This window comes from Marmota marmota, unplaced genomic scaffold (assembly GCF_001458135.2).
Source record: "Marmota marmota marmota unplaced genomic scaffold, marMar, whole genome shotgun sequence".
NCBI lineage: Eukaryota > Metazoa > Chordata > Mammalia > Rodentia > Sciuridae > Marmota > Marmota marmota.
The window spans coordinates 10,814,496-10,839,772 of record NW_025999925.1 but is presented as its reverse complement, the minus strand read 5'-3'; the positions used below and the strand labels follow the sequence as shown (position 1 = coordinate 10,839,772).

General features: G+C 37.5%; 1 protein-coding gene across 4 annotated transcripts in view; it reads right to left on the bottom strand.

Annotated features, from left to right (window-relative positions):
• Vcan (versican) overlaps positions 1 to 25,277 on the bottom strand; it is a 103,531-nt gene that overhangs the window by 15,927 nt on the left and 62,327 nt on the right. For 2 of the 4 annotated variants that reach the window (XM_015497869.2, XM_015497867.2), the window contains 5 exons: positions 18,460 to 23,697; positions 15,176 to 15,289; positions 13,610 to 13,723; positions 8,259 to 8,417; positions 6,990 to 7,072 (listed from right to left, as the gene is read on the bottom strand). In XM_015497869.2, coding sequence (XP_015353355.1) covers positions 6,990 to 7,072; positions 8,259 to 8,417; positions 13,610 to 13,723; positions 15,176 to 15,289; positions 18,460 to 23,697 — 5,708 coding nt within the window. The remainder of the gene's footprint in view (positions 1 to 6,989; positions 7,073 to 8,258; positions 8,418 to 13,609; positions 13,724 to 15,175; positions 15,290 to 18,459; positions 23,698 to 25,277) is intronic. The other 2 variants (XM_048800243.1, XM_015497868.2) reach the window with 1 other exon arrangement.

Genomic DNA, 25,277 nt, shown 5'->3' with positions numbered 1-25,277 from the left:
TGCAGCGTGTGATAGTCACATCAGAGTAATTAGTATATCCATCGCTTCAAACATTTATCTTTTCTCTGTATTGAAAACATTTACTCTCAACAAGTCATTTTAAATATTTTTTAAAAAGACGAAAAAAAAACCTGAAGTTTTTAATAAGAGTCTTTTGTTTTACATTATTTTCTGCCAAACTATGTGCAGTCCTTTCAAACAAGCAGAAACCTGCAAACAAGCTTAGAAAGCACCGGAATGAGTTAATACTCCCGATTCTCTTTTCAGTGTCCAAGACATCTGGGAGAGGAAGGAGGATAGGAACTTTTGTGTTTATAGAAGGGTAATAATGATACATTCCTGCAGAAGAGGAATAATGGTTTATGGCCTATGACTTTTTACTTCTTTGCTCTGCCCCTTGTTAAGAGTCTCTTTCTGGCTTATGGGCTATTCTTTATTGTTTCTATTTTTTTTTTCCAAAGCTGTGATGTCTCACAATGGTTTGCTTAATAGAATGATGAGTTGTCTCATGAAAGAGGAAAAGAAGTCTCTGGATTTAAAGTCAGATCCAGACCTATCTGACAATTCCTGTGCCTCAACTCTAATCACCTAGGAGAGAGGGCAAGTCATATCACACTCCAGCAATACCAGCTTGCCAGGGTGTACTACGCCAATCAAAATGAAAAAAGAAAGTTCGGTTATCTTCAGAAATATTTTTATGTAGAATTTTTAAGTACAAAAGAAAAAATTGTACAATAAGTTTTTCTATTCATCAGTCTTTTGTGGCCATCCATCGTAACTACCATGGTGCACCTTGAGTTGGCTACTGCTAGAAAACAAGACATTTATGGATCTGTGAGTCCATGAATTGTTCTAGAAATTCCTGACTAAATTCAGACAAATACAGAAGGGAGGAAGTCTCTGTTCTCTCCCAACAGAAGACTGGAGAGTGATTAGAGGAGGACAGAACACTTCCTCTCAGAAAGTGAAGCCAATGGCTTAAGAGGGGTCGACACTGAGCACTAACAAAATAGAAATGACTGAAGTTAAAAATGCAAAGATGTAGAAAGTGTGTGTGTGTGTGTGTGTGTGTGCATGCTTAATATTTAAGAATAAAATTAGGGCTTCTTTACAGAAAAAAAAAATCAAATCTTCCAAAAGTCCCTCCATATTATAAAGGAACTAGATTTTATTCACTCTTTAATCTCTGGACATTGCCAGGTAAGGAGTCAGTTTTCTTTGAAGTAAACATGTCAAACCCACTGAAGTGGCCAATCACAGAAATCCAGGTGCTGGGGTGGGAAGAAGGAGAGAAGAGAGCACAGACCTTTCTCTATGGCCTCATGTAGAATACCCCTATGATAACTTTATTCTTGGGGGTCAAAGAAAGAAGATGATAAGATGGCAACAGCCTTAAATCTCTGAAATCACTAGGTGAGCTGTCACGCACCTAAAATCCCAGAGGTTGGGGAGGCTGGGCAGGAGAATAGCAAATTTGAGGCCAGCCTCAGCAACTTACTGAGGCCCTAAGCAATGTAGTGATACTCATTGTCAAAATAAAAAATAAAGAGCCAGTGGCAAAGCATCCCTGAGTTCAATCCCTAAAAAAAAAAAAAAAAAAAAAAAAAAAGCTGAGAGCCACCATATGATTTTAACCCACTAGTTGAGGAGGGGCATTACACAAAGTTGTGTGGTTAAGGCACCTAAGAATTCCCACTACCTCCTAAATTGTGCTGTCCCATGGACACAATATGGTTTTCAGTTGAAAAAAAATTCTGACAATTATTTTGCCAGGAAGTATATAGACAGAGAAATATAAATGATTCCAAAATGTTTCTTGATGTCTGGCTTCCTCTGTGCTAGCATGATAAGCTTCAGACAGCGGATCAATAAATGAAGTTCTCACTTACATATAGCAATCAAATCATCCTTGGCCAAGCAATTCAAAAAATCAAATGAGCTGATGATATTTAGGAGTGTTATTTCCTTTTACTTATTTCACTACATTTGGATATAAATGATAAAGTTTTTTTTTTAAAAAAAAAACAACATGTTTTTCTTCAGAAAAGACATTAAATATGTGTCTAATTCAGGGGGAAAAAATTTCCCTCAAATTTTTAAGTAATTGTTGTTTTCTTACAGATTCATAGAAAATCTGCCCTGATATCACTCAGACATTCAGGAATGGCAGAAGCCAAAGTATACTTTCCATCTTTAACCTTTGAAGTTCATTACAAAGGTATTCCTAGGGGACAGCCATGGACACAACTGTCATCATTTCCAATAGAAACATTTGTTTCCTTTGGGATTAATACCTGTTGCAAGATATTATGTTCACCTATAAACTTCTGTTATTGAGAAACATATTTTTTTTCTTTTTGCCATTTTTGAGAATCTATTAGGTTTTACTTACTTGTGCAACTGTAAGTAGAGTTTATAATTTAGATAAACAAGAATTGTCACAAAGAGATTCATCTGCAAGACTTAATGTGATTATTTCAAGATTCAAAAGATACAGTGAGCAATGAATGCCTTTTGATTATCATGTGTTCACTCAGAAATATTTATGAAGTATCCTATGCAAATTGTCTACTATTTTCTGGAAAAAATAGAGATGGAAGTTAACCCCTGCTTCAGAAGGGTCAGTGTCAGGGAGTTAATCCCATGGGGCTCTGTGCTACAATGGGAATAGAATGAAAGGGCCATGGAGCCCAGAGGAGGAGCTCTGGTCATGCCCAGGTAGGAAGGCCTCTGGGAGGAAGGAGACGCTTGGCTGCACAGGGCTTCTGTATGTTCTGAAATGAAATCAGAACAGGAGGTAAGAACAGGCTCAGCACCAGGGTAGTATGTGTAAAGCCCCACAAGAGAGGTCATGACTTACTCCAGAAACTGATGGTTTCTGCTATAGCTGAGAAACTGGCAAATAGAGTTGCTGGGTTCTGTCTGTCATGCTAATAATTAGAACTTTATACCAAAAGCAAAGGGAAGACAAAGAAGAATTATAAGGAGGGAGCAAGAAGAGTTCACAGCCAGGGGAGAGAAGTTCCCTGGCACCTGAAGGCAGAGCTGAGCGAAACACTTCAGATGAGTCATCCAGTTAAGAACTGGTCAAAGAAACAACTTCAAAGACAGCTAATAGTATAGATGCTAGATAAAGTTCTCCATCTTTAAGATGTGTTTAACTAGGACAGTTCAACTTAGCGTCTTTGAAAATAATGTGGGTGCCAATGAAAGAAATGCATAATGGGAGTTTTTTTTGTAAAGGTTTCTAATAAAGCACTGGGTTTGTTTCACTGTTAGGGATCAACAGTCAAGTTAAAGAATAACTGCTTAGGGGAAAGCCAAGTGACAAAGTGAAAACTGAAATGTGTTAAAGAGAAAGTAACTTAAACAAAAATCACAAGGTTCAAGCCTTTTGTGAAATTTATTGGGCAAATACCTCAAGTAAATAATGAAGGTGATTCCTAAAATATAACAAAAACAAAAATTTGGTATTTTATCAATAATATCAACATCCTATTATAGAAGCCAATAACATGGAATGAATCAATCAGAAAATCTGAAGAATAAAGAAAATTTAAATGATTTGGCCAAACAATATCACTAATTTAATATAAACATATGAATTGAATTAGTCTAGCTATCAAGCATAATCATATTAATTATGACATAATTATACCACAAGCTTATTGGAAGCAGAATATAATTATTTTAATAAAAGAAATCATTGAAATCGATATCTAATATAAAGTTGTTTGTTTTCCCTGAATCATATGACGGCATACCAAAAGATAGTGAAAGGTAAATACCAAAGTCTCTTTTCGTCTTAGAACTGTTTTACCTCCCAACAGGAATGAGGTCTAATAAATCTTTCAAACAAAAAAATGGAGAGAGAGAGAGGAGAGGATACAGAAGAGGAGAAGAATCTTTCTAAAACATAAACAAAGTCCATAGATGTTGCATTCAGTCAAGTTAACACCATTTCAAAGTGTAAGCAGATACTGCTCACCCCAGAGAAGACCTGATGAGCTATTAGGGATATTTTCAAAAGCAAGAAACTTGGAGTAAACAGCGAAACAAAGGAGAACTATTTTACTCAAAGGCCAGCACACATATGGAACCTGTTAAGGGGATGGTGATTGTAGAAAGAAATACAAACGGGTTTAAGAGACACCTAGGCTTCTCAGAAAGAAGGGGGACAGAGGAAAGGGTGGATTCAAAAAGCAGGAAAGTGGGCCCAAGATCAGTCAAATGGGAGGGAGAGAGGCTGCTAGACAGATGGTCTTTTCTGTTCCCAAATGTTCAAAGTTAAGGGACACTCCTTAGCACACTTTTATTTTACACAGAGTGAATTAAGAAGAAACCAAAGGTCTGAGTTTTTTTCTGGAAGTACTTGTGTCATTTCTTGAATAAACTTTGCTTGTTTATGATGTTTCCTGCCTTCTTCAAATTAAGGCTTTTCTTAGCATGCACTTAATCCTTGGTTCTCAGTTAAAGGGATGAATTAATTAAGAGCAAGGTTCTACATTATATTGTATGGTTATCTATGAGAGCATCATCTATGCTATCTTCCTTTGAAAATTCCCAAGGAAGATCAATATTTCTCTTTCTACAAGGTGCGATGCTTACTAATTTACCAAATTCAGAGCCAATCTAGGCCATGGAAATGGTAATTTATTTTTTCACAGTATTTGTGTGCATTGAAACCTAATGGGCACAGGTGAAAAAAAAAATAGTTGAGTAACCTTGCAGTGGCATGTGGAATAATAACATGTTGAGTCACGCTCACTAGTATGGACCTGGCAGGAAAGATAACATCCCTTAGTTATTCTACAGACCCACATAGCTGTAGATAGTAGCCAATATTCCATCTCATTAAGTTCACAGTGCTATGGCATGAGGCCTTATCCTAGACACCATCTGAAATAAAAGGCAGGGAAAAGAACCACTTCTTTGAAGAGATGAACTGAAAATGGGGAGACCAGAGTAAACATCTAGGAATACAATCTATGCTAAGAATGAAAACATACAATCATTCTAAATAACTAATGGTAGATATTAAACAACCAGGACTTGGCTCAGTCAGGTCAGTGTGTAGTAAAGGATGGACTTTTCAAACACTCTAAACGACCAAATGCAGTTATTCTAGGCTCAAGCTGCAACATACAGGAACCCAACCAGATCTGCAAGACACAAGTAAGTACCAAGCAGGACTGGCCACTTGAGCCTTGGACATTCCAGTTTCTATAATAGAAATGGAGTTTCACAAGGATCTGCACTTTCCACTGGGCTATCTATCCACCAAATCCAGCTTATTCTACAAATATTCAATGAAGGAAAACTTGCTCAATGACAATGCTAAATAATATATATTAACAAAATTCCAAAAATAATTTTAATTATCTTTAAGGTATAGAAAAAGTCCTTCCCATTGTATGTTCACTTATAAAATTAAATTATAAAATTAAAATGATCTGTCTTCAATAAAAAATTAATATATCAGGACTCATGTAATACCAACCACTATTAATCTAAGTGACCATTATTATACCCCTTAAGTACAGAAAATTAAAACATAGAGATGCAACCAATACAGGTACACCTTCTAGCTAGGACAATTAGAGAGAAATGGAGACATGGATCCTGCAATGGTGGTTCCCATAACTTTCAGGGAACATGTTTTATAGACAAGCCAGTTTCCCTATTTTTTTTTTAACCAAAAAACTACTTATAAACTTGAGGGAGAAGTAGTATTGATTTAACATTCAGAGTGATGGCAGACAGAGAGCAAGCCAGGCTTTATGTTAGGTGACTCAAAACTACCAGCGAGAGGAGACTGTGGCTTTGGAGACAGGCCTGAGTGCACACACCAGCCTCACCACTTAATAGACTTGTGACTCAGGGCATATAGCTCAACCTGACTGAAGTTTCCTTCCTTTACTTGCAAAACAGGTGACAGAATTGAGCTCAGTGCACATCTAGATACAAACAGTACATAAGAGTACAGAAACGCTCCCTGAACAGAGTAAAACTTCCAAACACAGATGTTACTCTGGCATTTGTAGTAGAATTGCCAAACTCACGAAATCCAGAAGAGTGGAAGGTATGAATAAAATTTAAATACCTAAGCAATTCATACACAAAGAGAACTTAGTTATTTTAAATTTTTACTCTTTTATCGAATATAGAATTTGATTTACATTTACATCTAAGCTAGTGGATCCTATTATCTGAATTTTAAGTCAACATGGAACATGTAGAAAATACAGCTACTGGAAGTTTTGCTAAACTAAATCTTGTCTGAGGCCTAGATGCTACTTTTTAATTATTCTCCCCTGGTGACTCTAGTGAACATCGAGCACTGAGTATCACCAGGTACCAATCACATCCAAACTGTTTCAAGAGAATTAGGCCCATATTGACCAGGAGTGATTCAACACAGCTTCATGTGCTCTGATTTAAAAACCTACTGCAGTTTACTCAAAGTTGTGGCCAGCATTTCCAAGCCACTTTTTTCTTTAAGCAGTAGAAAAAAAAAATCAATATAAGATTAGCAGTGTTTGAATGGAAGGGTATTCACAATGTCATAAATCAACAATTTTCTTAAAGTTAAAGGAATCTATTTACCTGGATAAAAATGAGCCATGTTTTAAAGCAAATTTCCTTTGCAATTATGTAAGAGTAAATGGTATTTTAATAGGTCTTTTTTCTTTTCCTTTTTGAAGCTAAAAAAGATAGCCATCTGAAACACAAACTCATGGTGATTATCTAGTTTTCCCTTCAATGGAAATTTGTTATAATCCTCTTTGAAAGAAAGCCATAGTCATCAGAGGCAATGCTGATGGATGTTGGATCAATTAGTTTGAAACATTTTTGTAATTCTGCCCTGTCTCTGAGTGACCTTGAGTCATTCACTGAACATGTCTCTAATCTAATGCATCCTCTGTCACATGCAACCAGCACACAGCACCAAGCTTTCTAGAATTGTGTCCTTCTCATTAGCATCTTACCAGTGCGCTGCCATCAGTCCAACGGAAGTCATGTTCAAACATCTTGTCGTTGAGGCCGATCCACTGATAATCATGGCCCACACCTAAGGCATGGGAAACAACACATTCTCACTACCTTTCCCATAAATGGACAAAAATATAGCAAAGAAAATTATTTTCATACTGAATCATGCATCTTCTTGCTGTAATTTTATTTAGTTGTGCATAGAAAAAAAAAGCTAATTTGCAAACACTGTGAGACATTAAAATATCAGACACAGACAATAACTTCCCTAGCCATTTACTATAATTAAATACTTTTTTCCATTCTTACTCATGATTGAAATTTTCCACTTATTTTTGTTAATTTAGGTAGTTGGCAAAAATTCAGTGGCCCAATAAAATATAGCAGATCTTATTCATTCTACCCTCACTTTGGAAGCCACATGTTTCTTCTCAAAGCATTTTTTACAGTTAAGATATTTCTCAAAAATTATCCTCAAAATATTTTCTTTTACCATGAGATGAGTCACCAATTCAATGAAGTTAAATGGACCTCTATCCAGACTACAAATTAATAATCAAACTTCAAAAAGATTGCAGACATCATGGGAACATGTTCAACAGGGCACTGAACAGTGCTTCATGAGAAAAAAATAGTTCTATATATTTGCTACATAAAATCTAGTTGCCCTCTTCTGATATAGTTTAAGAAGCTATTAAACAGCTCTGGTATTAGGTTTCACTAGCTTTCAATCTTCACCTACCTATTCATGTTCTTAATATGTAGCTCACTTTCTATGGTCTAAAATAATTAGAAACTTGGATGAGAACCAAATGCACAAAGGGTAAGATTAGGCTGTTATTCATAATTCAATCTTAACTAATAAGACAAAAACAACTGAAAGCAACTTTAACTTTAGGCAATACATACAAATATTCAAAATAGAGACTATGAAAATAACTAAGGTGAGAAGTATATTGAATTGCAAGAAACAGCCATTTCTATAAATCAAAAAAAAATCATATAATAATTGCTTGTGATTCTACCTACAGCCTGTTTCACCTATTAACTGCTGGCAGGCCATGTAATGACTTCCTTACAGGATAGCTGAATATTTCCCAAACTGGAAGAGTCATATAAGTGCGATTAGGCAGTTCACAGCGGAGGAATTTAATAAACTGAATCAAGACTGAAGAAGGTACATCTTTTCAGCTGGATATGGAGAAAACTAAGAAAATGGTGAGAAGAGTGAAATTTCAGAAAACTCATGTTTATCTGGTACATACGATTCACAAACATTTGTTCCTCATGAGACAGGATGCTGGTGAGATGGGCGCCCTGCAGACGGCACTCCCTTTCAGCCGCATCCCACGTGCGTCGGTGGGCGAAGTACTTGTAGCACTGCCCTTGGAATTTATGCCAGCCATAGTCACACGTCTCAGTGTCTGAAGAGAAACAAGGCAGGAGCTTATTAAACTCACCTACGTCATGCAAACTTGGCTGCCCAGTACAAGTGTTGATAGGATACCCAAGCCAATATCTATGCAATGTCCCTGAAGTAACTGATTCATAGAAGTTGGTCACGATGACAAAGAAATCATTATAAAGTAAGCCCAACTGATCCTAGCAAAGTGGGTGGTTTTACATCTTTGGACTAAAAAGGCAGTATCTAACTGCAACTTCCTTGATTAGAGCCAGTTTCAACAGAGGAGAAAACTGGAAGAGCAGCCAGCCAAAACCTCCTAGGCTGCAAGTGTCTGCTGACTTACTCAGGAAGCAGTGGAGACAATTCCTTACCCATAGGACTTTCCTAAGAGAATCATTCAAGTGATAAGCATTTTGGGTAACAAGATTATGCATGCTCTATTTGGATAACAACTTCCAAGGCTCTGGGAATAGTCTTTCCCACTACCCAAAGAGGTATCTTGGGGGCCAAAGGACTCTTGTCATATGGAATTTGCAAAAAGAAATATCAATCACGTTTAGGCAGCTTTGGGGATATAGCCTGAATGTCTGTGCTCTTTCGCCAAAGAGCGGGAAACCAGGGAACTCCCAGAGCAAATGCATCAGACTTTTATTAGAAATGAAATACCTGAGTTCTTTAACTTAGTACTTAGTACTGCCTTCCCACCATGTCACACATGTGTGCACCCATGTGTGTTCTCTCTTTTTCAAATAGCCTGCCGCAACTGATAATATGGTGTGATGAAAATATTTTTCAAACATATCTGAAGTTTACACCATGAGGAAGCTTCAGCTTTCCTCTCTATTTTGCCAATTTTGATGTATATTCTCAAAAGAGTAGGTTTGCTAGTAGAACTGTGCACTCATTTTCAATTTTCTCTCAAACTTACCCACCCAAAGGTGGGTCACATACTCTTCATACTAAATAAATATCAACAGAAACAATTTTGACTTTTACAAAATATATCTCACAAATATACTGAAGCAGTTACATGTAAAAGCTAACAAAATCTCCTGGGTTATTTTATAAGCATACCTTCTTCCCTAATTCTAATAATCCATGAAGGAAACAGAAGCCTACTAGATTAAATGAATGATGTTTCATATGGTGGAGTTGGGCCAAATAAAAACTCAAACCATCTTCCAATTCTCACTCAATTTACTCCTCTTCCCATGGTCATGGGGAAGTATCCTTTCTAAGAGTTTTAATTTTTTTTCCTGGCTTCATTGATTCAGACCATGTTCATGCAACAGATGTGGCTTATCTTGGAGGGCAGTCTTCATGTTAGTTTAGTCTATCAGGCCCGTTGTTTAGTTACAACTTGCTGACTAATTGTTTTGAATAATGTGTACTGGAAGTTTTGAGTTTATTAAAGTGTTGTTTTGAGATCACCAAATCTCACAGGAAAGACCTAAGGTCACAGTCAGATGGTTTGGTATAAAAGCAGTACTCAGCACCACACAATAAAGCAAATTTTGGTCACTTGGATTGTAGTTTTATTTTGGGGAAATTCATTTGGAACAATTCAGATATGAGGTGGGGAGGGGAGGAAGCAGATCTTCACACAGGGGCAGGGTTCTTTTATAGAGGAGGAGTGTTGAAAAACATTTTAGGATATTCTCACTACCAAAGTCATTACTGTGATATTGTAATAGCTTAGCTTTCCTGAACCCGGGAAGTTTTCACTTATTTTAAGACATACAGTTTAAAATTCTAGAGGGTCATCACTTCTCGAACAATACATGAGAAAAAGAAATCTCTGCACTCTTTCTTCTCTGTTAACCTGAGTGATTTCAGGTTTCTTTTTCTTTTTTTCTTTTTGTCTTTTACTATTAAAATAGATTGTCATTAAGCATTTTTTCTCTTTTACAATAAAAAAAAATGATCCTAAAATCTAGATGCATGACCACATCATTGTTACACAATGCTGCTATGGTTTGTTTCTCTAGGTTCATGTGCTGAAAGTTTGGTCTCCAGTGAGGCAGCATGAAGAGGTGGTAGAACATTTAGGAGATGAGGCCTGGAGGAAGGTAATTAGGTCCTGGGGGCTGCACCCTCCTGGTGGATTCACACTATCTCATAGAATGAGTTGAGTCCAGTAGGAGCAGATTAGTTTTCATTAGAGTGTGTTGTTATGAAAGAAACAAGCTTTGCCCCTCCAACATCTCTTTCTTCCTGTCTCACCATGTTATCTCTTCCTTCTACCTGAGGCCAGTTGCCTTTCTGCTTCTCCATCATGTTGTGATGTAGCAAGAAGCTCTCACTAGAAACTAAACAAATGGGGTCACTCTATCTTGGACATTCAGCTCCCCAAACTGGGAACTAAATACACAGGTGTTTCTTCCTTTTTTTTTCCACATTTTTACTGGTGCATTATAGTTGTAATAATAATGAGATTTGTTATAACATCTTTTCTTTATAAAGTACCCAGTATTATCTGCTATAGCACCACAAAAACTAAGACAAATGCCCTTCCCAGTTAACAGGCAAATATATTCTTATGAGAAAACAATTCTAAAAAATAAGGAGATGAGTTTCTGTCAAAATCAAGGTGAGAGAATTAATCTCTACTGTCTAAACCATAGCTTTCTAATGAATGTGTGTGTGTGTGTGTGTGTGTGTGTGTGTATATATATATATATATATATATACACACACACACACACACACACACAATATATATAACTTAACAGAATGGCTTTTTATATTTTTTAAAAGCCTAGTACCCACACAGACCAACTTAATTTTTATCATTCACGAATTCAACAAATATGTAATGAAGGACTGTACATCAAGAAGCATCTTCCAGAATTCTATTCTGACAGAAAATATAAGGATTAGTCTACCTGTTTTTCCACCTTTACCTGAGTAATGTGAATCACATTTCATTTACTAAAAGTCAACATTTTGGAATGATATATTTTTTAAAAAAATCATTTGGTTTCAAGAAAAGACATCTTATGTTTTAAAACCACTCTCACTTATAGGTTACAATTCCAGATTTGCAGTTGTGAAACTCCTGTTCCTGACCACAGAAGCTGAAACTATTACTCTTAATCTTCTCCCCTAAAATATTTTTTATGCTATACAGGTAATGTTTTCAACACCTCTGATAAAGGGCTGTTAAGGAGTTACGAACACTCTGACCCTCCATCCTGGTAAACTGCATCATGGCTGGACTGGGGCAATCTGTGCATGCAGAGTTGTTTCTCTAACAGTCCCAGAGCACTTCTAGATTTTCTGTCTGTTATGATTCCACCAAAATATGTCCCCTATTTCAGAGTTACTGAGACTTAAGTTACTAACACAGAGAAAAGGTCAGCTGAAGAAATAATGACACAGTCATCGTGGAACTTTGGATGGAAAACTGTTTAGACAACAATGCTGCTGTTAATGAAGAAAACATTTGTTCTTAGGCAACCTGAAAAGAAGAGCAACAAGTCCTTCAATGTCCTGGCAATAAATCACAGGAGCACAGCTGCACTGGGTAAGCAGATGGGGGTAGATGTTTCTCAGCAAGTAGAGTAAATAAAAGTTAAACTTGATTGAAGATGAAATAGAATGTGCCTGAGAGTTAGGTGGTCCCAGAAATGAAGAAACAACTTAAAACTTTATTTTCAATTTCTTTATAAAATAGGGGGGCAGGAAACTGGCCCTCAAATCCCTTCTAAGAATCTATTGCCACTCAATCCAACAGCTACACAAATAAGATATTTATCTCTTAGAACTGCTTTAGAAGTATTGAGAAAAACTCAGGCTTTAAAGTTAACTTGGGTTTGTTTTGCCCATTCTATAAATTAGCTATATAATCTTGGGTACAACTCTTCCTCTCTCTGATCTTCAGTTTCTAACACACTTAATGCATAGAAATGTTGGATCAGTCAAAAGAAATAATGTACCTGGAAGCAATTAGTAAACTACAAAAGTATAAAACAAGTAGTAGCTTTTTTCTTTCTCTGCTGAAAGTTAATCACCGAAGTCAGGGACCTTTTTTAAAAAAAAACCTGCTATTGTTTTTCAGAGCTCCATCTCCAATGGCCAGGCCAGTGTATGGAGAAGAGTAGATACTCAATAAACACTTTTTGAACAAATCCATTTGTAAATTTCTCCTGTACTTGAAATTAAGGGAAGCCAGGATCATTTTAACACATTTGACCACTCCAAGTGTCTCACCCTTTTGTGCTTTTTTTTTTACTTTAAAGAGAATCTAGCTTAGTCTAATTTCATGTTTAAAATTATGAAACATACTCACCATATGCAATAAGAAAAGAAACCCCCCACTAAACTTAGCCATTGCCCAGCCCCTTGTAATAGTAATTCAGTACGTGCAGCATTTTAAAAGCTTTGCTTTAATTATAGTGACGTCTGAATTAACACTGCAAAGCAGAATGTGTGGCCAGACCAATGTGTCTGAGTGTCTAATACTTTTTCATTTTGTCTGTTGGAATGGAAGTTTGGCACTGCACACTTTTATCAAAGCCAAACCACTGTATGACTTTAAGAAGAGGAAACCGACATTCCAAAGCTGAGTGTGCTGAGCGTGCAATCTGTTTCTGATTGATGGGCTAAGAAATGTTACCATTAACCACCTAAAATATACTCTTAGGTTGGCCATAAAATGGAAATTACAGGGATCATGAGATTTTAGGCCTTTATTTCATTCAGGAAAAAAAAAAGTAGATGCTTCTTTAGTAGGAAAATTTCCTGGTGAGCAGACTCACATCTTTTACATAGAATGTGCCAAGTTAAGGCCAATGTATTCTAACAACTTTATCAATGCATTCTCCAGATATGATTGACTATGAAAAATAAGTTCATGAGTCTCAAGTGCTTAGGAGAAAAATTAAGGCAACACTGAATCCAGCACTCCTTAGTACACAAGCCACATTAAGGTCAATGTCTAGTTTGTCCCTAGGAAGAATATATATAATGATACTCCTTTTGTGACTAGATGTCCTTGAATTCAGCTTAGTGAGTCTGTCTGCAACTGCATTCTATCAACAAATCAATCATAATGAAGTCAGCACTATGGCTGAGCTATTCACACTTCAGGAAACCTAACACACTTGGGTAACCTGTGAATTTGCTCCATGGGAAAAAACATGCAGTCAGGCCAAAATTTTGAAAAACATCAATTAACATTCATTTTACAAATGCTGTTATAGCTCTTACCTTGTTCACAAAGTGCACCAACGTAGCTTGGAAGACAGAGGCATCTAAATGTATTGAAACCGTCAACACATGTGGCTCCATTCCGACAGGGATTAGAGTGACATTCATCAAAATCTGAAATAAAATTTGAAAGCCCACAAAAATACTTTCAAAAAGGGTGAAATAAATCTGTTTAGTGTGAGATTGCCAGTTAGATAAAGGATAGCCAATTACATTTGAATTTCAAATTACATAAAAACATAATGTTTTAGCAAAAGTATGTCCCATGCAGTATTAAGGGCAAACTTGACTAAAAAACAAAAAAACAAAACAAAACTCCTTTTTAATCTGAAATTCAAACTTAACTGAACAACTTTATATTTTCTGAATTGGTTATCCTAAGAAAATTTCAAAGATAGGGTTATTGTCTTCATTGCTATTAGGTGAATCCCTTAAACCCTAAAATGGATTTTAAAAGCCCCCCTAAACTTCCCACCTCCAATCCTAGCTTATGCTCTGATTACTTCACATGTGAAATATGCAAAATACCTAGCTACCTCTGGACCCTTTCCTCCTAGATAGATGCTTCATTCTATAGACTCTCATCCTTTTTGTGCATAGTCAGAATAATTTTATTCTTTTGTTCTCACACTTTCCATGGATCCCAGTCACCCAAGGCAGCAATTCTCAAAGTATGGTCCCTGGATCAGCAGCATCAGCATTGCCTGAGAGTATTAGAAATGAATGTTCCAGGTCCTACTTCAGACCTCCTGAATTAGATGCTGTGAGATAGGGAAAGCAATTTGTGTTTTACCAAGCCCTCTGGGTGATTTTGATGCCTGATAGTGTTTCAAAGACACTCAACTAGAATATGAATCAAAACTATTTGGTCTTTGAATTCAGGACATTCTCAGAGATCAGGATCTTCTAGACCCAGCCTGCTTGTTATTCTCTCCCCCCCCCACACACCCTTAATTGGCATACCTGAATACTTGCAGCCACTCAAATGGCTCTGTACTTTATGGTCTGTATGGTCCATCTCTCCCTGAACCATCTTTCAAATCCTCCCCACCTTCAAAGATCTCTGGCAAATGCAACCTTACTACATAGACCTCTGTGATTACCCCAATGAAAACAATGACTGTATTCCCATAGCATTTTGAAGTCGCATTAAAAATTTAATTAAGAATTAAGGAAGTTATCCCCAAACCTAAATTATAAGTAGAGCTTTCTAAAAACATTTTTTACTAAATTGGTTATGTATTAAAATGCAAAAATAAAGGTTAAATGAAAATGTCAATATATATGCATCTTTACATTTATAAAGTCCATTTTTAAAATTCACAAAAAAGAATAACCGACCTCAGTAGGAGTTACTTAGTCTTAATTGTAGCAACAGAATTCAGTCAACCCCTGTCCCCATTCCCATATCCCAATTAATTACTCTGAGATTTTAATTTCATTTCATATAGAGTTCATCTACACATGGGTCTCCCTAAAATCTCTGATGGATTCAACAATACAAATTCTCCCACAATATAGCTTCTGGAAGAGAACTACAGTGCCTGGGCCAAGAAGAGGCCTTACCAAGTTCACACTGGTCTCCACTGTATCCTGGCACACAGGTGCATACATAAGCGGTTTCAGTAGGATAGCAGGTGCCTCCATTAAGGCATGGGTTTGTTTTGCACCGGTCAGTTCCTGCCATGTTCAGGAAAATAAGAAAAAAAACCAATTAGGCTCATATCTAAGGTTTCAACATATTATAGCATAAAATGCCACTTATTGCTACCATAATATAAGCTTTACCATAGCTGTTAAAAATACTACATAGAAAAATTAACATTAACTTTACTCTGGAGTGTTTCTTGGCATTATAACAAAATGTGGCAAATTGTATCTATTCATTTATAGGATTCAATTATTATTTTTCAACAGAGTTTTTATACTTTATCTGGCAACTAATATGGTCTACTGCAGATTTAGTTGGCATGAATAATGGTAATTGATTTTAGTCAAAAATGATTACACATATGTGCACAGTGAATGGAACATGTATTCTTTTGAACGGGGTTAGTTCATGTGAAATGGCTGGATACATGGAACATGCATTCTTTTTAGCAGACTGCTTGTTACCATCATTTGAATTATTATTGCCTTTTACCACTTAATGCTCAGAAACTGTTTTTCTTCGAAAGTGTGCACTGAAGTCTCTTCTGCTACATTAATATGCTTTTTCCAAAAACACGTTCCAAATGTACTCCTTTAAACTATACTTGAAGAAAAGCAACACATGGATTAAACTCTACTGTACAAAAACAAACCCCAATACAAAAACCTCACCTAAAATGAAACCCACAATTTGTATTACAATTTTCTTGTTAAAATATATTGAAAACCAACCCTCCTAGGAGATCAATGGAAAGGCCAAGGACATAAATTTATGAGGACAAATAATTTAAAATATATTTTCAAAATGCAAAACTTTTACACCATTTGATTCTTATATTTTTGTGGTAACATTGCTTGGAGAGGCCTATTTTCATTAAGGTTTACATTGATTTTTTAAAATAGTCTTTCAGAACTGCTTAATTCTCTAAATGTTCAAAAATCCAAATGAGAGTTGAAAGTTTCACACAATAATTGAAATAAAATAGAATGTATATGGAATATTACTATGTTTTAGAGAATCAAAAGTCCTGAAACCCTAAAATAATTACACATGAAAAGATGTCCAACTTCTGATGAAACATTGGCTGTAAAAGAGTTATTCCCACACAAGAAAGTCAAACTCAAACTTTCTGAGTGTTAAGTAGACTCTAAAAAACCAGAATGACTTGATGGATACACATTCCTATTTGGAGTTCACATTAAAATTAGGCAAATTCAGATGCGCACGTCGACTTCTTCAAAAATTACCCTATTTTTTCCAAGACACTTTTTCCTAAAGTTCCAAAAACAAGCCTTCCTAGCAATTTGTGCTTTCTGCAGTTGAAAGGACACTGCCTTGATGACACTGCCTCAGCCAGTGACATATTTACACTTGTGCAGAATCAAATAAAACCTATGTGTAAGACTGAATTGAACTCACAAATTCAGAGGCCTACTTTTCCCACCATAACATGAAACACCATGCTGAGACCACGAGTCAAGGAGTTGGTGAGAAAGTTGGTCTTTCTGTGAACTTGAAGAAGTTTGCATTAGGAGAAAAGTTTGACTTTCAGGAATTTAATTTTTTCCTAAATAGTTCATATTAGCCTCTGAAAGTTGAATCTTCAACAGAAAGACCAAGCAATTCCATGTGAGCCACTGTTTACTGAATTAAACTGAAGTGACTAATTTGTTTTGCAATGAAGGCGCAAACTTCAATTCTCAGTAACTTTTGTGGACTAGATAACTGATACACATTTCTCACTCATTTATCAAATTTAACTCTCCACATATTTATACAGTTATTGTCAATTATCTCTACACCATATTTTAACAACCAGATGTTTCGAATAAATTGCAAAAAAAATAAATGTTGGCCAGATTATTAAATTATCGGTTACAGATTAAATATACAGGGACAGCAAAAAATTCAATGTCATCCATCTTTGATCAATTTTATTCGAGAAAGACTCCAAACCATTTATGAAAAAAATTGCACTTTCTATTTTACTCTTTCTAAAGCACAAGATAAAGCATTAGTGACACAAAAAATAATACCGATATATATCAGAAGAATAATTCTAGCAATAGCTATGACATATATCATATTCATTAAAATAAAACATTTATTTTCAACCAACACAGCCTGTAAAGTACAGCCTTTGGTCTTTATTTAGGTAGCAGCTAACTGGTGTGGTTACTTATGGAGTTGATAGACAATGTTATTTAAATAATAACATTCTAGGAAAAAGCTGACTCCTCAAGATTCTCAGCCTAGATTAAGAAGAAAATAAATAAATTCTACTAAGTAATGTTCAAAGATTTCTAGTTTACATATCATTAAACATCAATTCTTCACTTTTGTACTAAAATGGAAATAAGTAGAGGGTAATAAAAAGAACATGGATTTTAGAATGGGGCTGATGAATTCAAATTCTACTCTGCCACGATGTGGCTAGGCAACCTTGGGCAAGCTGCTGACCATCTCCATGACCTACTCTTTCAATGGAGATAATAAGTGCCTTAAAACTTTTTTGGTAACATCAAACAAAGTGCTCTATAGGAAGTAGTATTAAATTCATGTTTTGGGTATATTCAGTTAATAAACAGAAATCTCTTAACAGGCAGAACATGAATATACACTAACTACATATCCACTATGGCTCGGCACTATTAGAAGCATTATGTAGACTACCTCAATCAGGGAAATTACATTGAAGTATGAACTTATAATTGACATTGAGCAAATTGTGAAATATTTATTAGAGCTAGTTACTACTCTCAAATGTTAAAGGCCTGACTGATTTTGATAATTAGCATATAGTATACATCAGTGAGATAGTTAAAAAAGATATAGGGCATCTTTTTTTCTGTTTTTAAAACTAGGGTATATAGCTATAGGACCTATAAAAAAGTAATAGTCGTGAGTAAATACACATTGAGTTTTTTTATAACATTATTTCATTTTATCCATGTTACAACTATGTTTTTAAAACACAGAAAAGCACAAAGTATATCTGTAAAGCCCCAGAAAGACTCTATACTTACTTCCATTGTATCTCATTATGAGCTCAATACTGTAGCATGGCCTGCTGTTACATCAACAGTGCAAGAAAACACCCCTAATTTAACATCCCAATAGAAATGGTATACATATACATCTTAGAACCAAGGGACTGTTTCCAGATTTGGAAGCAGATTTGTCAATGTTGTGATCTTACCTGGTAAAAAGACTGCTGTGCCTTCCACTGACTCTTCATTAATGCCAATCAGCAAAGCAGTTTCATTAGAAGTCTCCAGAAGGGAAAATGGTGGTGTTGCAAGCTCAGTATTTAACTCCACAGTGCTTACTGTTGCCTGATTAGAATCAAGAGTTCTGGCGGATAGTTGCTTTTCTGATACTGCTACTGTGGGACCCTCCCTTCCGGGGAAAGCTGCATGTGTCTCAGGGTTTATTTCCAAAGAAGAAGGAATTGTGGGCCTCTCCAAAGTCTGTGGGCTGGGCTGAGGCACCACACTTGCCTCAACCCTGGAAGTTGCAGAAGCAGAAGTAGAATGTGGCCGCGGTGCAGCACCTTCTAACTGAATTTCGCTGGCAGCTGTAATAATAGTTCCAGCCTCAGGTTCCCCCACACTGGGCAACACCTCAACTATTTCTCCAGAAAACTGGTCATTGGCTTTGTTTTGGAAATCTTGAGAAGTCTCAGTTCCTTCCTTAGCAATTAGTTGTGTGGGAGAAGCTTCCTTTTCTTCCAATAAATTAGATTGACTTGCTTCCTCCAAAGGTTCTAATGCTGGGTCAGGAGATGAGGAAGGAGGATGGGTTACCTGAAAGTATTCATCATTGGATGCCTTGACAGTTGCTTCAATATCTGCATGAACTTCCTGGAGAGAATCCTCTGTAGACCTCTGAGATGGGCCAGCATCTGTACCTGGCAGAGCACTTGGCTGGGGAACCTCTGTGTGTTCATAGGTTTCTCCGCCTGAGTAGGCAGGGAATGGAGAGGATGATGTCTGGGAAGACAACTTTGCAAATGCTGAACCTGCTAATGTTGTATCAGTGTAATAAGAGGGACTGGACCCCTCCAACACCTCAGGGGCTTCTGTTAAACTCTGAGCTGTAAGGAGGATATTACCAATACTTACATAAGGAGTGGGATCTATCAATGTTTCCTCAGCCCCTGAAGAGAATTCTGGCTGAAAAGAAGGACCCATATATTTCTTTTCTTCATACTCCTCCTGTGTCTTGTCCAAATGACCCAACGTTGATATCATTTCACTTTGGTCTGCAATAGCTTGACTATCAGACAAAGTGCTTGATTCAAATATGTCATCCAGAGGTTTTGCTTCAATTTTCAGTTCTTCCATCTCTGGATTAACTGTGGCAGAACTTCTAGGAATGGGCAGAGAAGTTTCTGTGGGAAGGAAAATATCTAATTCCGTTTCTGTGGTAGGGATAGGGATCCCAGTTGCAAAGTTAAAGCCCATGTGATCTAATTGGTTTCTGACATCAGGAGTCATTGATTCGTGATATGTTGCCTGAGTATTACTAGCCAGAAGAGTATCACCAGAGTTCTCAAATGGCTCCTCAGCTAAAGAATGGTTAGCAGCTGCCACATCTAGCTCTTGAACCCGGATGCCTTCTTCATTACTGCCATGTGGTCCTGATGGCACCTCTGGTTCTGTGTCTGTTTGCATTCCAAGGATATCTTCATATACAGGCTTAGTGTGATCGATATCTATGATAGTATTTTTATCTGATGTCAGTTCAGGAAGAATTTCAAGGATGGTGCTCTCTGTAATTGTCAATATTAAATCTTTATCCTCTTTGTCTAGATCTAGGATAATATTTTCAGTGGCTTTTCTTCTGGTAGGTTTTAAGGTAGAATCCTCAAATCCTATGAAATGATCTCGGAAACTATCTGAGACACTTTCTGTGGGCGCCTCATGGGACACCATGTCTGAAGGGGTGCTCATTGTCTCAGGGGAGGTTTCATTCTGCTCTGAATCAAGAGGCAGCACCACAGAAACCGCTGGGGATCCATCAGCAGCTACAGCTTCAGTACTTGGCACTTCAGAATGCTTCTCCAGAAAGCTATCAAAAACATATGTGGTGCTTCTTTGCCCAGTTGCCTCAGTAGTTCTAGCGGTGTGGATTGAATTAGAGAGATCCACTTCTCCAGATCCTTCTCCAGAATTTTCATCAAACAACTCAGACAGCTTTGGTGCTGGTGTAACAAATTCTTGGGCCATTTCAAGGCCAGGGGTTCTTGTCAGAAAACCAGTGGGAGCATTTGCTGTTTCTTTATTTTCTGCCGTTGAAGAATACTCACTGTAGAGTTGCTCCGTTACAGTTTGTGGTCTACTAGTCTGGATTTCTTCTTCCCATTTGAGGGTCTGACTTTGAGGATGTTCAATGTCTGTGGAGACAGAGCTAGGTGCTGTGGTGGGTCCTGTTGCTCCAGTGTTGCCTGAGACTTCTGTTAAGGTTGTATTGGGTGCCCCTTCACTACTTTTGGAGACATCATCTGTTTTGGAAATGAGGGGTCCAACTTCACTCACCACATTTTCCAGTCTCTCATCGTCTTTAGTTTCATTGCTGAAGATACTTGTTTCTAAATTTGCCACTTGAGAAGTGTGGGGATATAATGTGCTAATAATTTGTTCCATTTCAGAAAATTTTACTGACACTGTAGGCAGAGTAGGCAAAACTTCTTCTCCTGATCCCAGACCAGAGGATAAGAGATCAGTATCCAACTCTTGAATTGTTGGTCTCATACCTTTGGGAAAGAGCTTTATACTTTCTTCATCTTTAGTTGATAAATTTGTGACTGCATTTTCAGCCGGTATAGATTCAGTCACTAAGGCAGTAGTTAAGAAGAAATGTGACTCTGCAGTAGGCTCAGGGAGAGAGGTATATGACTCCAGGCTTTTTACATCTGGATCTGGAGTAGACATGTGAACCAAGGAAACGCCAATTTGCTTATCAGTACTGTAAGTTTTCTTTGTAGAATAATCTGTAGTCTGGAGTTCAATTTCGGTAAGTGTTTGTGAATCAAAAGTTGTTTGTTCTGGTCCAAGAGAGCTTTGGGAGGATTCTAAAGATTTGTGTTCTTGACTCTTTTCCTCTGATGCTGCTTCACTCTCAATCCCTTGACTCACAGGGTTGGTGTTTTGCCTGGACCATAAACTGGCTGGCTCCATCGTTTGCAGAAAGTCCATTGAAGCTGTGCCATTGACCTTTACTTCCCCCTTTCCTGTTGGATCTGCAGTACTTTCAGCTTCTGCTGTTGGCAAAATTGTGGATCTTTTATCCACTTCATCAATAGCTTCCGTTTCTCTGAATCCTGGGTTAACAAATGGAGACTCTGTATCCAAAATGTTTTCCACAACTGTGGGAAGTACTAGGTCAACAGAGCTGCTGACTGTGACCTGTTGCTCACCTGAACCCTCAGCAGAAGCTGTAAACTCTTCCCAGGGGAAGGCTGACGTGCTGACCATGGTGCTACTGGGTGCTTCTGAGTTAGGCATGTGATTGCTGTGATCTGAAGTAGGTTTGATAGGTAATAAAATCTGGGTATTCCTAAATGTGTCATCCGCAGAGCCTTCTGTCATCACTGTTTCTTCTTTTGTTATGGGATGAGATACTGTTGAGTATTCCATTAAGTCACCACTGAAATCTTCTTCCAAAGGAAAACCTGTAGGAATGACCCTTATTTCTGCCCCATAATTTGGTTCTCCTGGTACCTCTGAAATTAATTTTTCCTTGGATGTTTGGTTTATAATTTCAGTGACTTTTCTGTCAATTACAGTACTCAAAAATGGTCCTGTAGGCTCGGAGGAGAATGTTGTTTCCACATGGGGAGACGAAGTGCCAGCTTCCTTTTCGGTTTGAATTTCTGGTTCTAAATTTAAAGAAAATGAAGAAACAGTGGTGGTTTCTGGGTCAGCAGCAGCTTCTCCAGAGCCCTGCTCAATAGAGAGAGAGACAGGGCCACCTGAAAGAGTGGTCAGCCTTTCTGGGTCCCCTGGTTGGCTGGTACTGCTGTGTTCAAAGGGCTGTGCCCCCGAATTGACTAAAACATTTGTCTCTGTAAAGACAAGCGTAGAACTTGTCATTTCATCTGAAAATTGTGTGGGCGTTGTCGAGGATATCAAACTTTTCCTGGTAGCTGTATCAGTAGATGTAGGTTCATTTGAACTTCCTAATTCAGGGTGTAAAATTAATTGATCTGCTCTCTGTGTCAGTGACTCTACCTCAAAGGTAGACATTGTACCTGTTGTTCTCTCCTCCTCCTCCTTCCTTTCCTTTCCCTCAAGGGATGTACTGAAAACCCACTTGGAACTTTCTGTTTCACTTATGAATTTTGTAGGCATGACTTCTACGGAAGGTTCTTCAGACACTGAGACAATGGTGGTCGCAGGAACATCAAAAAGATTTTCTGTGATCATTATCTTGCCAGTGTCTAAAGTAAAGAGTGTATCTGTGGTATTTTTTGATAAATCAGTTACCATGTTCAACATGCTATCTTTAAAATCTTCCACTTCCCCAGAGCTTTCCAGGATTGGAATTGCAGAACTTCCTGAGAGCTCCACAATTTGTCTAGGAGTTATTTCTACCCAGCTTTCCATTGTAGAGAAAAGGCCATCAGGCCGTGGATTTCCTGCTAGGGTAACTGATTCTTTCTCTGAAACATTTATTGCCGCAGAACTTGGATCCATCCTGGGAGTATATGTGACAGAAGTACTTTTTTCGACCTCTTCACCTAAAGTTACCTGTGTGGCCCTTGAAAAGATCATTTTCTGAGATACTTGGTCAATGGCAGCCTCTCCTGAAGACTCTTCAGAAAAGGGAGATACAGGTTCAGGATGCTCATGCATCAGATTTTCAAGTTTAGGACCTCTCTCTGTAATTGACTCTGCCCCTTCTGTGGTTTTTCCCTCATGGGATGCGGCTGTGGGGAACATATCAGGCTCACCACTTGAAAATTGTTCTGGTGTTTCAGGGTAAGTGTCAGGTTTCCATGTAATTTCCAGAAATTCAGTGGTTTCTTTAGATTCAATAGGTTGCACAACAGTAGACAACTCTGTCTCTGCTACTTCAAATTGATGGGTATCACTTTCAGAGCTCTCTGAGAAATTTTGAGAAGGTGCAACACTTTCAAACTGGCCACGCCTAGCTTCTGCAGCTTCAGGGTCCTTGGGCACAGTGGTGACTAGGTGCTTCCCATTAATGTACTGCACAGAAGGTGTGGTGGTTACATCAGTAGCATTTTCACAGTCTTCATTTTCCCCTTCATTTTCACTGTGGTATATTTCTATTTCAAATATTTCAGGTAAATCAGGTAAAATTTCAGCAATTAGATCGTGCACTGGATCTGTTTCTTCACTACAAGGTTCATCTTCTTTAGATTCTGAATCTATTGGATGACCAATTACACTCAAATCACTCATTCGACCTGAAAAAAACAAAGAGTTTTCACAATACTTAAATAGAAGCTTTGGCAGTGCATGACAGAAGAAATCGATAGCAAGGCTGATCACATTCATAGACACAAAGAAGGATTCGAATGTTCTCACATTAAGTGCAATCATCCTTCTACAGGTTCTCAGTCTTCAAATTTGCAGCTTTTGTATTAACAATAAGAAAGATAAATCTCAAGTTACAGAAGCAGGTTACACAAACTCTTCAACGTGTTTAACAAAGGCAACAAAGTCCTTAAAACAAAATAAGGAATCACATTTGCACGGTAATTTTGCAATGTAACAATTTATCTTTGTGTGAACTACAAAAAACATTAAAAATTAAGACCATTTCACCAGACCATATACAAAAAGTGATTGATCACTGTTCTAAATGGCAGGGGATGCTTACACACTCTATTCAATAAGAAGATGAGAAGATTCCTTCTGCCTCTTCATAATCTGTCTGAAAGAAAATTGTTTTTAGAAAAATAAAAGAGCAATGGACACCCCTACCCACTGTGGCAGTAAGACAGGAGCCTAGCCACACCTCAGGACGCCCTGAGTGGCAGGGCCTTGGCAAGGAGTGTTCACTGGAAGGACCAGGAAGGAAGAGTCTTCCATACCTGTACACCTTTATCCTTCAGGGGATGTGACCTGAGTTAGGTCAATTTAGTTCTTGTTATTAGTATTCTCTCTGAAGAAAGTTCAGGAGTCACATATAAATATTATAAGTAGCATACTTCAAATAATACATATCATCAGAACATTCCCTGGATTGTCAATTGCCACATGGTACCAACCACTAATGTCAATGGGCTTTTCCGCCACCAGAAATAGACCAGCAAAGCTCCACACCCTCATCATCATGGTATTCAACTCTCCTAGGAGAGGGTTCTACCATTACAGCTACCCTATGTCTGGTTACACAGCAGTACACAGAGGTGCCTCTGATGCACCAAGCCAGGACAAAGATAAAGGACCACACAGTGCCTTACTATCCTGCATGAAGAAACATTCCTGCAGAAGTATTTTTTGGTTTAGCCCCAATCCATGCCACACAGGCTTAGGCTGAAGTTGAGATATACACAGAAGGAACGATTATGATGGAACCTACTCTGCCTCCCCAATTTGCCATCTCTAATGGGGGGAAACACTGTTTTCTCCTGGTATGTTCCTATTGCAAGAAAAGAGGCAGTTCCCCTCCACGCTTGGAGGGCTCAATATCTAGCATTTACTGTTAAATCAGAAAAGGAAAAAAAATTCTATTCAGGAGGGATCAGAATCACATGGCTGTGCATCAAGATTATGCATCAAGATTAATATGTAGATACTATATGAATTCTCAATGGAAACTCTATGGAAGCTTATTAAATTTCTTTAAATTTAAAAAAACCAAAGAACAAAGGACTTTCATGTAATAAAAGACATATACTATATTTACTTTTCTCTTTCATTAAAATAAAAACAAAAAAGAAAAGTTCTCTCTGTATCCTACCACATCTTCACTAAATTGTCTCATTAAAATGCTATTTGTGTAGGTCTGCATTATTCTTACCCTATCTATATGTCCTTC